The 16900-nt window shown below is 36.4% G+C and overlaps 1 protein-coding gene across 2 annotated transcripts in view; it reads left to right on the forward strand.

Annotated features, from left to right (window-relative positions):
• The window catches only part of slc8a4b (solute carrier family 8 member 4b), a 116763-nt gene that overhangs the window by 89190 nt on the left and 10673 nt on the right, over positions 1–16900 (forward strand). Inside the window, exons 12-16 of one of the 2 annotated variants that reach the window (XM_032583047.1) lie at positions 7052–7158; positions 9931–10055; positions 12010–12039; positions 12515–12614; positions 13544–13816. In XM_032583047.1, coding sequence (XP_032438938.1) covers positions 7052–7158; positions 9931–10055; positions 12010–12039; positions 12515–12614; positions 13544–13816 — 635 coding nt within the window. The remainder of the gene's footprint in view (positions 1–7051; positions 7159–9930; positions 10056–12009; positions 12040–12514; positions 12615–13543; positions 13817–16900) is intronic. The other variant, XM_032583048.1, reaches the window with a different exon arrangement.

Genomic DNA, 16900 nt, shown 5'->3' on the forward strand with positions numbered 1-16900 from the left:
TTTGGCCCGCGGGCCTTGAATTTGACACGTGCATCTTAGGTCCTTATTGACGTCTTTCCATCTGGGCAGTCTTATTAAATCTATGTAATTTCCAAACCCAAAAAGCTCCTACATTTGCACCTCGCTGATACTTTCCCATTTAAATACTGTTACATACGCTTAGTTTTCTAAAATATTTTACTCTTTTTTGACTATATTTAGGTCATTTTTACCTTAATAGTGACAATAATTTTTATTATGTCCTGGGAGATAAAAACCTTTAATCTGAAAAAGGTTGCGTTTTCTTTTTACCATCACTGCAGCGAATTATTTGCTGTCTTTGTTCCAGTTTTGCTGATCAATTTTTCCACTTCCCATCTCTTCGTTATTCACTTTATTAAGGCAGTAAACTAGACGTGCTGCATTGTTTTTGAAGTATTGCTCTTAAATCTTTTTTACAGCCCAGGTTTTCACCAGAAGAAGAATAAAGCAGGCACATAAATCAGCCTTTACTCAAGGAAATTACTGGCTGGTTTTAGCAGCTCCCATAGATGCCCTGTTTGAAAATGCTGTTTCTTATTAACATTTAAAACAATGTGTCTGATGTTGCAAATCAAAACGTAGAACTGGACCCAGAGGAGCCTGGGAAGGAAAGAGATTAAAGATAAAGACATAAGGAGAGGTTTCGTCCATTAGGTAATGCAATGAGGTCCCAACTTAATCAAATCAGGCTGTCGCTCAGTCAATCTCTTAGCAACAAACTTTAGAGCAACAATCCAACTACAAGGACAACTTCTCCATTACACTAAATTAAAAATCCTGTCCGAAGCAGTTAGTGAGCAATGCCTTCCTTTGCTCTGGGTTTTAAATTCTATTTCTGGCAGCAGCAGCGGTGTGTTCACCGAACCCGGCGGAGTATGTCGGCGCGTCTGTGTTTGGCGTCAGACTGTTGACAGGCCGAGGCGTTGAGCCTGACAAAAGAACTTTCCAGGGAGCAGATGTCAAAAAGCAACAAGGCAGAAACACGAGGAAGATGAGACGGCGAGAGAGGCGAAGGTAAAGGTTGGAGAGAAGTGAGGTTTCTGAGAAATTATTAATGACGAGTTGCTACACTGAGTGTTATAATGCCCTAAATTCACCAAATCGACTTAAAGGCAGCTAACGCTACAAGGCAGAGGCGCTCCTACTGAGGTCAAAGTGCAACTTTTTAAAGACATTTCGTTTTTTATTGCAAGATTAGTTTGGATAAATAAGTATTACAACTCTGCAAAATACACAAATACTTAAGGAGATTTGAAAATATCACTGGGTAAGTATGTGTTATAGGAAGACATGATTCTAAGAAAGGCCAACAACATTTCTGTTACTTCATCCTAATTACAGTTTCCCAAATTTCTGGACCCTTTATTCCTGATTAGTGACTTTATTTGCTGAAGTTGTTAGAATGTAAATCAGTAAAGATGGCAGTGGTTACAGCAAGGGCGTCCAAAAAAAACCCAACCTGACGTCAAGCTATTGAAGTAGCCCAATTTAACCGATTTAACCAATTAATCGTTAACTTAGTTAGTTAATTTCCACAACTGATTAATCACAGTTAATCTTTTCATCCCTAAAAACAAATCTTTTAAGCCAAAACTAAGCAGAATATGCACTTAGTGCCTCTTGTCATTTCTTGTTGCCTTAAAAACTTCCGTATCGCTTCATGAAATAGATTCAAAAAGGCGTTGAAAACAGTCTGGTGTTGCTCCTTAGCGCCAGCTGCACCTCCATGATGTACTGCATCGCTAAAAACGAACTGAAGCAGAGCCTTTCTGGTACGATTTAAACAAATGACCTGACAGCTCTGGCAGCCAATAGACTGGAGAAAGAAAAAGAGACTTTGGCTTCATCAGCAGTGGTGGGACTGCTTCAAGGAAAAGATCATGTCTTAAAGTGACCAAGAAGGAATTTCTGCATATCCTGCATCATTTGGTTATAAAATAAATACATTTTATTCCAGATTTATTTTAGGAGTAAATCTGGAAGACATTAATGAAGATTGATTGTTCTGTCCAAAACAAACACAACCTTCTTAACCTTGCAGTAGACCAAAGTTTTTGATGCTAAACCGTTATTTAGACACTTAATTAGACGATGCATCAAATGTATTTTTAGAGAATATTTCAGTAAAGTTTTTCTGCTCCAATGACTCTGATGTTATGCCTCTCTATGTCTGAGATCAACCATAATCCTCAGTGGTGATAGTGAGGAGATAATCTGCTAAATCCCTCAAATCCTAAATTCTGAATGATTCCTGGAAGTGCTGTGAGTGATCGACATAATATTTTCCAACGCCTCAATAAAAGTGGGAGAAAATGGGACACACTGACCAATTAGTTCATGAACCCATAATTTGTCTGTACTTTAATATTAAAACAACAACCTGCTCCCCAACTGTCGCTAAAGGCTTTAACACCGTTTATGTTGCACATGAATCATTAACAGCGGTGCTGCATATAAAATGCATGAATGTGTATTTAATTCTGCAAAGTAAAGAGCAGAGAAGTGGGAATAGACGTAAACAAGCGTTCTCTGCATATATATTTGTGTGTTTTGTATGCAGTTTGCTCTGCTGGGTGAATAATGTTTGTAATCGTCCAGGTGTTGAGTGGGAGCCGTGTTTTCATGCTCACCTGTTTGTGTGCTGTAAGCTGAACTGTTTGTATGTAGATGTTCAGGTCACCGTGCAGCGACGGCTGCCTGCTCATATAAACACGAGAATGAAGTAAATACAGGGAAGTTTGTGCATTCATGCTGTTATATAATTTGTTTTGCAGTCACTGTGTTTTGTATTGAGGACAAGCTTGGGTGTTGGACCACTTGGGGTAAAATAAGGACACGCTGGTCTGGTTCTTCCTTCTACACAGTCGCTTTATAAGGATGGATCTGATGAGTTTGGAGATTTTGACTCTTAGCTGTAACAGATATCGCGCAGATTAAAGATCCAATAAATGAATTATGAAGTGAATGTCCTGAGAAAAACATCGTCTGTTTGTTTGTCCCCCTGAATCAGCTCGGTGTGTACCGAGTCGTAACGCTCAGCAGAAACGGCGCGTTAGTCATGCTCGTCTTCAGGCATCTTTGTTCACTTCCTGTCTCTCATTTTTGTCTCCCTCAATATCTGCTTTACATTTTAATAAAAACATTATTTAAAATAATTTTTAAAAAGTTTTTATCTCTCCTGTTTTCTTCAAATCATACTTCTGGATAATTGCTCATAAATCTCCATTAGTTTGTATTCTAGACACATTTCCCTAGTAGAGGAGAAAATATTGGAAACAGAAACAGTATAAAATCAAAAATGCACAATAACTTATAATTAAGTGTTTTTGAGTGTCCTAAAAAGTATCATTTAAGTTCGATATATTATTATTATGCAATGCATCCAGTTAATGCAATAAAATCAACTTTTGATCAAATTACTTCAACAGCAGCATAACCTACCCAGGAAAAGAAACTAAAGCGAAAACTTTGGAATTATGAATTTTAGAAAAACCTGATCAGTTAAATCACATTCAATGAATACAACTATTTTCCCCCCAACGCTGGATTAATACGTCTCTAAACTCAAAGAAATTTCTGATCAAATTAAACCTGTCATTGCAAAGTCTTTTAGCTCTAGCGAAAAAATGTGAAGCTGAGATAATTAAATGTATCAGTTTTTATAGAAGTCATCTTATTTAATTCATAAACGATTTCAAGATGATTTCAACCTCCAGGCACTTTAGTAACTCAGGCTAACCAGCTAATTAAGTTAGCAAGAAACTAGAGTCAAAACTTTCATTAGCACAAAAAAAAAGGCCACAGGTTTATCATAAAATGTATTTATTGTTGTTTAAATATATGATTTTGTTTACAAAGAAAGGCTAGTGCTTCTTTGTAATGAATGTGGAATAGTGTTGTTTGCTAGCTGAAGCTAACTGCCAAATTAAGCTAGCATTAGCTTGAAGTCAAAACTAATTAGTAACAGCTTTTTAGCTACATGCTTTATTTCAGAAAAAGTGTTTTCGTCATTCAAATAAGATTTTGTGATTAGTACAACGCTGATGTATTTAACGTTGAGTTAATGTGTCAATCTTTGTAAACAATAAAAGTAATTCTTGGAGAGTGAGTAAACTGTGGGAGTTTTTGCAGCAGCAGAATTGAGCCACAAAACATTCAGAGATTTCCAAACAAAGACCAGCTTTAACAAATTTTAATAGATTTGGACTTTAAAAATCATGGGAAAAGAATGAGAGTTGGTAATTGTTTGACTCCCAGAAAAACCCGACTTCACAAAGATTTACAGTCGGTGTTCCTCGTGTTTCTTACTTTATATCCCACCTTTCAGAAACACCATAAACCAATTTTCAAGTTTTGCACCAAGGCTTTCTCCCCAGACTCAATCAGTTTAATCCTTTTCAAACCAACAAAATTTATCACAGGAAGCTATAAACAAAAACAAACCAGTCCAATACTAATCTAATTACATCCAGTCTAATACAATCAATTCTGAATACAGAAGTGAAAAATCTGATTCCATAATTTTTAAATTGACATTTGGTAAAAGCTGTTTCTCCAGTGAAGTCAATTAGTGGATTTCATTAAATATTCATTTTGATTCTTCCTTCAAACGTTTTTTCTTCCTGTCCACAGAAGAATAAAATTGTGAAGTCACTCAATATTAATTGAAAAAACAAAATATTGTATTTAGAAACTTTTATACCAAACTTTTGGTAAGCACTGATGTTTTTCCATAGAAAATGTTCTAGTTATCACATTGTATGATGAGGTATGGAGTTTCACTAGATTTATTAGTGTTTATTTTTGTTATGATTCATAATTACTCCTATAGCTAATAAAAAAACAACAATTCTGGTTCTGAGAGAGTTAGAATGTTACATATGACAAATTAAGGGATTCTTAAAACAAACCAATATGCAGTAAATATTTATCCAGATTTTTTTACTGAAAAAAAATCTGGATAAATTTTATTTTCCCTTTTGTTAAAACTTATAAATTATAAAAAGGCAAATGCTTTGTAAGATTATGAATGAAGCCACATTATGTTGGTAATTTTACCCCGTTTACAAATTAAATCTCTCCAAATGCATCCATGGGTCAAATTTGTGTCATTTTTTAACTGTAGTTGGGGGCCGCAAAAAATCAGTCCAAAGGCCACAAATGGCCCCCATGCCACACTTTGGACACCCCTTTCTTACATCAACAATGAGATGTTTCTAGTCTTTAAACCAAAGCCTATTTAGAGCTTTAGAGTGAAGATCTCAGGAAACTGTCTGGTGGAGGGAAACAGACAGAAACGACCCTGCAGGCTCTACAAAGTGAAAAAAGATGTCAAATATATTTTGGATTATGAATTGTAACAGCTCTTAAATTATTTTCTACTCAGATATAAGAGTCCCTTTACTGTGAGCATAAAGACTTTGGACAAGCCTGTCGCAAAACGCAAAACATTGATTAATCGCATGATGAATTAAAATGAGCTTAATAATTTCAATTTTTATTATTAATAATTCTGAAGAGCTACCTTGTTTATAGAAACATCATAATCCATTTTAGTTATGGTTTCAGTTGAGTGTGGGTTTTTATTTGTCTCAAAATACAACATTATATTTTATCAATAATTTCTAGAACAATTTATTGTCTAGTAAGTTTTGTTATTGTGACAGAGCAACTTAATTGGTTTCTCAGTGGTGCTTTAACTGCAACGCACAATGTAAATACTTTAGTAATTTATTATTTAGTTATTTATTATTCATTGACTTATTATAGTAATTTAAAAATGTATTTGTTACAATTATTTTCTAATGTTTGTCTTTCGTTTGTTTACATTTTTGAACATTTCTTTTTACTTTGATATTTTTCCTGAACATTTTCAACCATATTGGAGGAAATTATCCGTAAGGATCACAATTTTACGTAAAGCTGCATTAATATAAACATTCTAACAAAATAACATTAATATACATTATCTTTTGAATTTTATTAGTTAAAATCTATGGTGGCCAAGACAGTTCATCACATTGCAAAACCACAAAGAACCAACAAAAGCCACTATGAAAGTAATGCAAAATCTAAATCAATTAATCCCATTACAAATTAAAACAACTTCACTAATTTCCATTTTCAGGATTTATCATTTTTCTAATCCATCATATTACTGGATGATAAAAGTTTTCAGTCTGGTGTTTTGGTCTCAACTAGCTTCTTCATAATTCATTGTATTTGTTGTTTCTGTTGTCTTGTTTATTTATTTTGGATATTTAAATTGTTTTCCAATTGCAGTGTTAAATGTTCATTAGAGTTTAAAGTTTATTGATCTTTGGGAATGTGTTACTATGGCATTATATTGATTGAAAATGGTGTCAAAACAACAATATTATCGTTTATTGCAATAACTTCTGGGACAATTTATCATCCAGCAAAATTTGTCACTGTGACAGATTTAGTTGTGGCTTTTTCACTTTGTTGGCCCTTCAGGGCCACCGTAAATACCAAACATTTGGGGTTTTTCTTCATCCATATTTCAGTACAGAACCCATTTACGTCTCACCACCTGGGATATTGTTGCCGCTGCGGTTGGAGCTACTTTTTTTGCTCATCTTCACAGCTCTCTCTTTTTTTCCACTTTCCTTGTTAAGGTTGGGTTTCTGCACACGTTTTTTCCAAAGTTCCTTGCGCTGCATTTTAGACTTGGCCTCAGGGTGACTCTAATTGAAAGAACATCACAATGGCTGCTGAGCTGAGCGCCGCCATGCACTGCAGCTTCAGAAAATAATCTTTCAGGACCCGGGAGTCAGATATTAGCACACTCAGTACACAGTATCGAACTGTCAACATGAACTTGAGCCTTCAGTCTTTTTTGCAAAGCGACCTAATAGCTGCTAAACCAGAGACAATTATATTCTTAATTATTACTTAAAGTTGTGTGATCTGAGGAGACCTCTGGCTGCTTTTTAACTTCTTCTAACGATGCTGAGGGCATAATTAACATACATTCACTGAACGTCTTTTTCTATCCTCTCATTAACAGGAAGGTCATTGAGGTGAAAATTATTGACGATGAAGAGTATGAGAAGAACAAAACCTTCACCATTGAGCTTGGAGAGCCGGTTCTGCTGGAGATAGGACAGAAACATGGTGGGTCTGCTTCTCCGTCTACTTTACACTGAAATAATAAAGGTGTTTTAAGTACAGAGCGAATTTATCACTTAGAAACCCAGTCCTACCTTTATTGATTATCTGAACTCTGATTAATTTTGGAAACTTTGCGTTTTAAAGCATGGCAGAGATCTGCCGTCTAGTTTATGTTAAGTTAACCCACATTCAGCTAATTGCTCCCCAGATGTTTTCACAAAGGGCAGGGTAACTTCTTCCATTTGGTGCATTATTGAGCCTCTACACCTGATTGTGAAAAGAAGGCTGCTTCATAAAATGTAGTTTTATTTACCTTGTAAGAGTTTATTACAGTACAGTAATATCACTGTCAAAAATCTGTCTACAATCAGCTTTCATAAAACATCAGTTTAAGCTAATGCTGCACATGCTGTAGATGGAGGGAAGTTAAATTACTGGTATAAAAATTGCCATTCATTTGGCTCAGACACGAGAAAAGTTGATTTTGATGCTAATTATTGTGGGTAAACATGCAGCAAAAGATTTAACTAATTGACGTGTTTAATCACAATCAGCAGACATTTTGAACTGACAGAGGGGATGTAGAAATTGCAAATAATAATCATAAATACATTATATTACCAGAGAAACTATATGCTAAGCACACAAACCCAAGATGCTCACTCCATCATATTTCTACTGTATGTTCCCAGTAAGAACCACACATTTATTCAACATATTAATGTTAGACAGGTGTTTTTTGCTTCTGTTGGTCCAAACAGCACATTGTTAAAGTTTTATTTAGTTAATCTGCTTTGAGAAACAATAAGAAGCTAGATTATAACACATTAATGACTCATACAAGATTATTTTTAATTTTCTGGCTCTAAAATGAGTGGAAATTTACTTTTTATGTTTTACATTTGTCACCATTATATCTTTAAAATATTACCAGATGAGTTTTACACGTAGCATCAAGGAAAATTAAGCACCACAGTGTGAGCATGGTGGTAGAGTCTTTCCTCTTGTGGATTACAGGTTCACAGTCAAGATGTTGGACAAGGAGGAGCAACAGCCTCGGGCGCGTTTCATTACAGGGGAATACAATTAGTTTTACAACACGCTTAAAGAACATGCAGTCTGACATTTAAGCACGCCACACGCTTACTGTAACACATGCTCCGTTTTTCAATTAGAGCAGGAAGACACAGATAGCAGCTCCAGCAGCGATTGTGCAGCCTGAGCGTTGTGAAGGAGCCCAGCGGCTAACGATGCGACAGGTGGTAACGAGGTGATAGGAAGGTTGGAGAATGCTGAAAGTGCGTGTCCGTTTGTTTGTGCAGTGAAAAGCCTTCCTGAACAGCCTGGGTTCCCCATGAGGGATATGACAGCCAATAATAAAACTCATCTTCCCTCTGCAGACTTCATGCTTTTCAGTGATAATTCCTACTGCAGCGAATAAATTAAGGATGGTGAAAAGACTGAATAATACATGAAACGTCTTCAGCTGCTGCGTAAAATCGGACAAATCGCAAGAATATTTGACAAGATAGCAAAGCAGAGCTTGACAGTTTAATGCCAATCAGTAGCTTGACTAACTTGCTGGTTTTTGGAAATAGTTTCTCAGTTATTTAGGATATTTTCGCCCAGAGAAAGATAACTTGTGTTATCATGAGGTTTGTATAATTTAGGACAGGGGTTCCCACACTTCAACGTCTGGTCAGAGAAAAACACCTTTTGCAAAAACACAACACAATGTGACAAAATATGTAAAGAAGCATTGACTTTTGGGGAAAAAAATTCAATAATTATTACATTCATTTAGTGTAAATGATGCCTCATACTGTCTGATTTTAGTTTCCTGTGAGTTTTTAAAGGTTTTTTTTTTTGCAGTAGCAGCAGTGTCCTCCACTGCAGGGCTACTGAACTGTTCCTTTGGTCATTTTTTTGTCAAAAGCTTTTCAGGTTCAGGTTTATTCAAGTCTCTGCATGTGCAGTATGTACGTGTTACAAAGTTTTATTTTATCAATATTATAAGTTTGTCAAAATTTGTTTATTCTTTGAAGTTATCTTGTTTAGTCAACAAGTTGTTTCTCCAGACATTGGTGTTTTAAGTTCAGTTACGGTGCTCTTGACAGTTGGTGGTTACCACAGCAACCAGTAACTGACTGTTCCGCTCCCTTTTTCCTGTTGCCGTCGGTAACTGTGGGGCAGAAGCTTCTGGACTAAAGTTAACCACCAACTTGATTTCCTCTCGTCAGAATAAATACAGTAAAACTGAATGCGCCTGCCGTGAAGCAGTCAACCTGAGACGAACATAGACGGGTTACATCTGTATAAAAAACACATCAAGTCTAAGAAACAATCAACGTTTAAGAAGAGAGAGACAACTCAATGTGCCAAAACAACATTAGTCCATACATGATAGGAAGACTTCCAGCACTGTATTTACTAACAACATCTGTAACATACAGTATATGAATTAATAAAAATAGAAATCAGCCAATTATCCCCAAAAATCATATGTGAATCCATCTACCTTGTCCTGCATTAAAAAGAGAAATCGCTGCATCTTCCATCTCATGCTAGCTAGTGATGTTAGCTTGAGGAACGGCATATTCATACATTTGACTGCCAATCAGAGAGATGAGCTTGGCAAATAAACAATTTTAACTTATATTTTATTATTAAGGCTGAAGAACATTACATTTTATAATAAAAATCTTATTTTAAAAATTATGTTTTGAAGCAGAACATGCTGACTGTTGCTGACCTATGACCCCTATGTTCACCCAGGTGACTCCAACGAGAACAAACCGCTGGTGGGAGCGGAGGAGGAAGAAGTGGCCAAGATGGGCTGCCCCAGTCTGGGTGAACACACACAAGTGGAGGTGATCATCGAGGAATCCTACGAGTTTAAGGTGAGTGTGCTCTGGGATTAGCCTTTATAGCCCCAATATGCAGAACAGCGTAAAAGTATTCATACTGCTTTGACTTAATGTGACATAACACAAAGTCCTGCAAAATGGTGAAGTGGAAGAGTAGCGTGCATTTGTATTCAACGTTTACTGCGACGGCCTTAATAAAATCCTGTGTAACCCTTCAGAAGCCTCCCAGTTTGACCTCAGAATGAATCCAGCTGTTCCGTGAAAACTTCAGCTGTTTGTCAGAATATTAACGAACAAGGAAGAGCAATATTTACATTGTTTAACATAAAACAATATGTCAATATTTTAACATCTGTTCGGTCCATTATTTGATCATTTAAACTGCAAAACTGTCAAGACCATTCAGATTAGGGTTGAAATGATTAATCGGATTACCATATTGTTCGCACTGTTAAGGAATGGCCTATTTTTGATCTTTTTTCATATAAAATGAACCGAAACAAAACAGTCATAAGTCAGTCAAAGAACAGTACCTATTTCTCGACGACTCTCCTGACTACTGTAGCCGTAATGTAGCTAAAACATTTTGACAGAGCGCTGATCGTCGTGTACCACACAAAATCACTTTGAGGTCAGTAAGCACAACCTGAATGATTCCTTATTAACTCCCTAGAGGGCGCTGTTTTACTCAAAAAGAAAATACAAGGCTCTCCGGAAAAATGGGCACGCCGTCGTTTTTTGATCAAAATAAACGCTTTTAAGTTCAGAAAATACAGTAATTGTGATTTCTCAGTTACTGTAAATAATTGTAGATTAAATAAATTATTAACTGGAGTGTACAGACTCTAAAAAGGTAATTTTGTGAAAGAACAGTACATTCAGAGCAGTAATTAAGCAAAAACTGTACAAAGATGTAAACACAAGATTTAAAAAGAACACTTTGTAAATCTACCTAGAACTCAAGTTGCAGTTTTAGCTTCACCTGGTTCAAATTCTTAAAAAATAAAATGTATTAAGCACCTTTTTCTATCCAATTATTGATTGGTAATCAAAAAAAAAAGAGTCAACATTTATTATTTGCTACAAATGAACAAGTGTTTACTAAAGTAATGCTGCATTTTAGGCAATAAAATGTCTTAATTAAAAAGACGATTTGTGTGTTTTGATGCATTTTTTATATAGAAAGGGCTTACATGAAAAATCTGAAATGTGCAAATTGAAATTAGTTATTTTACAAAGAAGTGTGAACAAACCTTTTAGTGACTCTAAGTGCAAAGAAGTTGGAGACAAACTAAGTTATATGTGCAGTGAAAGCTCCAATTCAGGGAGGATGAATACAAAGAAACTCAATTTTCAGATTATTTCTCAAAATAAATTGGAAAAACTGGTTTTATTTTCCTTCCAATTCAGAAATATGCACCACTTTGTGTTGCTCTGTGACAATTAAAAATTCGATTGTGTAAATATGCTAAAATTACGAGGTATGAATACTTTTTCAAACACTGTAGATGGATGATAGTAAAAGATTTGATTGTTAATCTCATAAATCTCAGCTTGTTGGCATGTAATGGACCATGCAAAGTAATCCTCTCTCCTGAGACATTATTAGATCAGACCTCCCAAAAGGCTTAAAAACCTTATTAATCTTTTTTTCTGCAAGATATCAGACTGAAAAGTTACTGGTCGCTCACTGATCCAGGAAATAAAAACCTGCCAGCTTTCTGCGCAGTTTCATACATATTTCACCTTTATGGATGCAATTAGTTCAGAAACGGACCAATGGTTAAATAATCAAAGCATGGATCATTACAAGTGACTTGGCATTTCTTGCAAGCAGCTCATTCTCATCGTTTTGTGTTGCTCCGTTTGCCACCATTTTGTTTGATTCTAATATAATGAATCATTTGTGTACTTTCGTTCACTCATTGTGCCTCATTTGTCCATTTCTGTTGTGTGTGTGTGCGTGTGTCTGTTTATGCATGTGTAGAAAGCAGTAAATACTCTTCTTACTGATAAGGTACCTCTCTCTCATGCATGCAATGCTCGCTCTTCACTCTCTTGTCTTCCATATTTTCCCTACAAAACAAAGTGATTAATTTCAGATTTTTCTTACTTATATAAAGAAACATGTTTTACTTTCAATGCTCCCTTAAACACACATAGAGTAAATCCTGCAGGATTTGACTGAATCAGGATATTTTACTTTTCCATTTTCCCAGCTGCTGTTATCTTTAAGCCCAGAAGAAAAGCCTGAAGGCATTTTTCTCAACTTCTAAAACATGGCACGTGTTAATTAACACATCTTGCACCTCAATGTCCCATCAGCGTCTAAATAGACTTCTGCCACTTGGGTTGTGAATTTCAGGACTTGGAAACAATATTTTTCTCTTTGTGTGTGGCTGCGGGTGAATCAACAACTTGGGGTTGTGTCTTTCTTGCTCTGTTTGGTGTGTGTGCTCTTTGCATGCGTGTTCCTGTGTGTGTGGATGTAGAATACAGTAGATAAGTTGATCAAGAAGACGAATCTGGCCCTGGTGGTGGGAAGCAGCAGCTGGAGGGAGCAGTTTGTCAACGCCGTTACTGTAAGCGCAGGTAATACACACCGACTACAGAGACATTCAGTAAATTATTACGCAAAAGCCCATTTATTTTAGGAAGTTTATCACCAAGTGAAATACATAATGTAAACGCTTTTAGATTAACTTTTAAGATTTTGTTGTTATTACATTTTCTGGTCCAGTTTCATTCAGATTGAGCAGCTGGTCTTCCTCTGAACATTTAAATTAAGGCTCATCTACCCAGAGGAGCTTCTTACACATTTTGCCTCCGATACAGGAAATTTCTTCCTTAAAGAGAAATTTAACCCCAAATATTTTTTTTCTGGAGAGAAACTGTCTAAATCAGTTCTTAAGCGTATAGAGTTTATATTAGCAGCTAATTAGTGGTAGCCTCAACCGCCTCCAGACTTTTGTCAAGTATCTACAAGATTAAACTAGATTAAAAAGTCCAGACATGACAAAATTTAAGGCCAGTGTTTAAGGTAAACATATTTTCTTTTGCAAATTTTAATTATTTTATTGCCTTAATTTTAGAAAGATGAATTTTAAGGAATAATGACAATAAATAATGATTCTTTTTTGCTACTGCTGTATCTGCTAAAGTACGGTAGGCTAAATTATGCTACTGAATGCTAGCTTATTTTAGCTCGTTGGAGAGAACGCTACTGCTAAAATTTCAAGGCCAAAATGAACCAGTTAATTATACCTGAGTGCTAAATAGGAGCACCAGGTGGTGGCACAGTTAAGCTCGAATAAGGAAATGTAAGTCTCACTGGGCTACTAACTGCAGCTAGAGTGTTGGTAAAGCAAGCTAGACTAAGCTAATTTCAAAAACTAAAATAATATGGTCAATGTTACTGAGTAACCTTCAGTTAAAAATGTTTATTGGCTGTAATTTCACTGTTATAGGAATTTTAGTTTACGTCTGACTTATTTATATTTAATCTCCTGCTTCCTCTGAAGGAGATGATGACGAGGAAGAGAGTGGCGAAGAGCGGCTACCCTCCTGCTTCGACTACATCATGCACTTCCTCACCGTGTTCTGGAAGGTTCTGTTTGCCTTTGTCCCACCCACGGAGTACTGGAATGGCTGGGCCTGCTTCTTCGTCTCCATTTCACTGATCGGCGTCCTCACCGCCGTCACCGGGGATCTGGCATCGCACTTCGGCTGCACGATAGGACTGAAGGACTCCGTGACAGCCGTGGTGTTCGTGGCTTTGGGGACATCGGTACCCGGTGAGACAGAATGGCATCGCCGTTTTTGTTCAGTGTTTGTAACCTCCTACATTTTTGTTTTAGTGGTATTAATTAATGAATAACCCTAATTATTCTCAAAATCCCATCTTCCTTAACTTAGTATGTATGCAAAGATCCTTTGGTGCTGGAAGTGCAGAGGTGAAGTTGTACTTTTCAACAATGAAAAATTAATTTGAAACTTGCCAAATCTAAAGGTTTCTTTCTTTTATGGTATTTTCACACCTGATAGTCCGATACACTCGATTTGTTAGATTTTCAGGTGGTTTGCTTTCACTCTGCAGTGTGTCAAACCATCCAAACCTTGTAACTCACTAGTTCCCCTCCTCACCTGTGGAGGCGCTGCATCAAGAACCACCAAAGGAAACTACACAAAAACCTCAGAAGACAACTTCATTCTTCACGAAATATAAACAAAAATGCAGTACCACCAGGTTTTGGTGGTTGTAGGATTTTTCTTCTGTCTTTGGCAAAAATCCACAAGTCATTTCTGCTGCTACCGCTAGACTCTTGCATTTGTTTCGGCTGCATTTACCCAGAATGCCCTGCACTGTAGTCCGCTTCCTGCTTTTGGAGTGTTTGGTCCGCTTAACGTTCGCATATATATTCAAGCCGCACCAAAGTTCACTTCAACCAAACCGAGACCCGAGGTTTTTATGCGGACCAGAGTTTGACTATGCATTCCCACGTCCCCAAACAAACCGGACTTTCTAGACAAACAAACTAGAGTTTGATGAAAGCGAACTAGACAGAGTTGGTGTGAATAAACCCTTATCGTCTTAGACAGAAAGAATAAATAAATTTGGTAAAATACAGAAGAACTTGACCAGTTGTACCTTCTAGGTAGGAAAAAAAATTCACTACGGTAATCTTCTATTGTTACTTCAGATGGACTGTGGCGCTCAAAAATTTTACTACTTTAGGGTATTTAATTAATAGAAACTGTATTATGTATAAATGTATCTTCAGGCCTACTATTTGGAGAAACTGGAGGCATAATACAAGAATAAGGTTAAAAATGGATTTGTGACATTTTGTTCAGCGTTTCTCCTTCTCACTCAGCATTGTTGCTCTGTGTTTAAACAAACACCAATGAGTTCTGTGTTTCTTCCAAAGTTTACCTGAGGTAGACACGCCAAATGAAAGAAGTGCCTGTCGTTCCAGCTGCCCGAACAGGGAGGCTGAAAATCCAATCTGAGTTGTAAAAAGCAGACTCCATCTCAGCCTTCAGCCTGAGCCAGTCTCCACCCGGAGGGGACTGCTCGTCCCCAAGCTTTAATTCAATTCCCTACCTCATTGCTCTCGCCAGCGAGTTTATTGTTGCGCCGCCGTATGAGTTATAGAAATAGCTCAAGCGGTGCTCTTCCAGGTGGCAGCTTTGATGGCGTGAAAGGGAGGTTTCTGAGAAGTCATATCCAAGTGAGCTGCTTCGACAGCCGGGACTGGAGACGTAAACAAGGATTTGCATCTATTCTCACAAAAAAAAAAAAAAAAAAACAGTAATGGTGATTCATTTACGCTCTAAATCTCCTTTATTCTGCTTTGTCTTACATGCAGAATCACTCTTGCATATTCTGCCTTTCCCTACCTTCAGTTCTTGCCCTGATGCCCCATCTGGAGCAGTTTGTTATTGTGACATGCTTTCTCCTGTCTCCTTCCTTTCCCTTTATTGGGTGTTGTGTATCTGCTATTGGTTCATCCATCATTTTGACCTGTGGGCTGCAGAACTCTGCTTGAAAAAGGTGATTATAGCTTCTAGTGGGAGAGTTTGCTGCCGTGCTCAGGGTTGTAATCTTCCTCAACACTCATCCTCTCGCAACGTTTTTAGCCCTGAACTCTTCATAAAGCATTATTACACTGGATCATTATTACGCTCAGCAATTATGAGGACCATTTACTGTAAATTTTCCAATTCAGGGAATGATGGAGCAGTTTTGGATCAGAACGTGGTTGGAGAGCGTTATTGAGCTCATTTGTAACCATTTGAGTTGTTCGGTACTGGAGCATCAGCACTTTAAAACTGGAACGTTTAGTTCTTATTAGAGGTCTAGAAAAAAATAATTAAGAAAATAACAGATTCCTGGTCCTGGGAATTCTGAATTGATTCAGAAATCAATTTTAATCTGCTCAATTTTTTGCAAATTTATATTTTGAATAATTCTTTAATATTTTTCTAAGTAAGAAAAACCGAGGCAACTAAGATAATCTAATAGTGGTAATTTAAGCTAGTGAATTTTAAGAATAAGCCTATTATGCCATATTTTAAACTATAAGCTGATTAAATTTGATAAAGTACAGAACATTGTAGAATAGATTTAAATAAATATTGTTGTCAGTTACATAACTTGTATAGTTTTAACAGAAAAAGTCGAATCGTGACCCTAAAAATCAGAATCAAATTACTACACAAAAAGATTTGTATTTCTATTTTCTTTTGTGATCAGAGTAATAATTATTGATTATTCTGACAATTAATTGAGTAATCAGATAAAATAAATGTGCATTCTCAAGATTTTTCAATTGATTACTTAGTAAAAATAAATACAGAAAAAGTGGAATTTAGAAAAAAAATAAAACAGACTTTGGGAAGTAATAAAATGGATAAAGTTCAACTAAATTACCTTTCAAGAGATAAAAACATTGCATATCAATATATAAACTAAGCATTTAAATGGATCCCCACATTAGTTCATAATTCACTTTGTGAAAATAATTTTTAATTTATCCAGGACAAGATTTAATTACATGATAATTTGTTGGTGCTGGAGTTCAATTCATATTTCAAACAGATAAATGAACTACGACACCATTACTATGTTGATTCATCGCCTATCAAACGCAGCAGCAGCTTTCACTGCGATAAATGATTTTTAATGCGTGAGATCCTGGAAGCCATCATTATCTGACTGAGGTGAACGATTCCTCTTCTTCGATAAAGTCTGAGTGAACTCCGTCTGTTTCGGGGCCAGTTTCGCTCTGTAATTTAAATCTGTCCCACCCGAGTGTCAAAGCACACAGAGATTTCACCAAAAGGATTACAATTCACTCACTCTGGAGGGTGGTTTT

This window comes from Xiphophorus hellerii, chromosome 14 (genome assembly GCF_003331165.1).
Source record: "Xiphophorus hellerii strain 12219 chromosome 14, Xiphophorus_hellerii-4.1, whole genome shotgun sequence".
Lineage (NCBI taxonomy): Eukaryota > Metazoa > Chordata > Actinopteri > Cyprinodontiformes > Poeciliidae > Xiphophorus > Xiphophorus hellerii.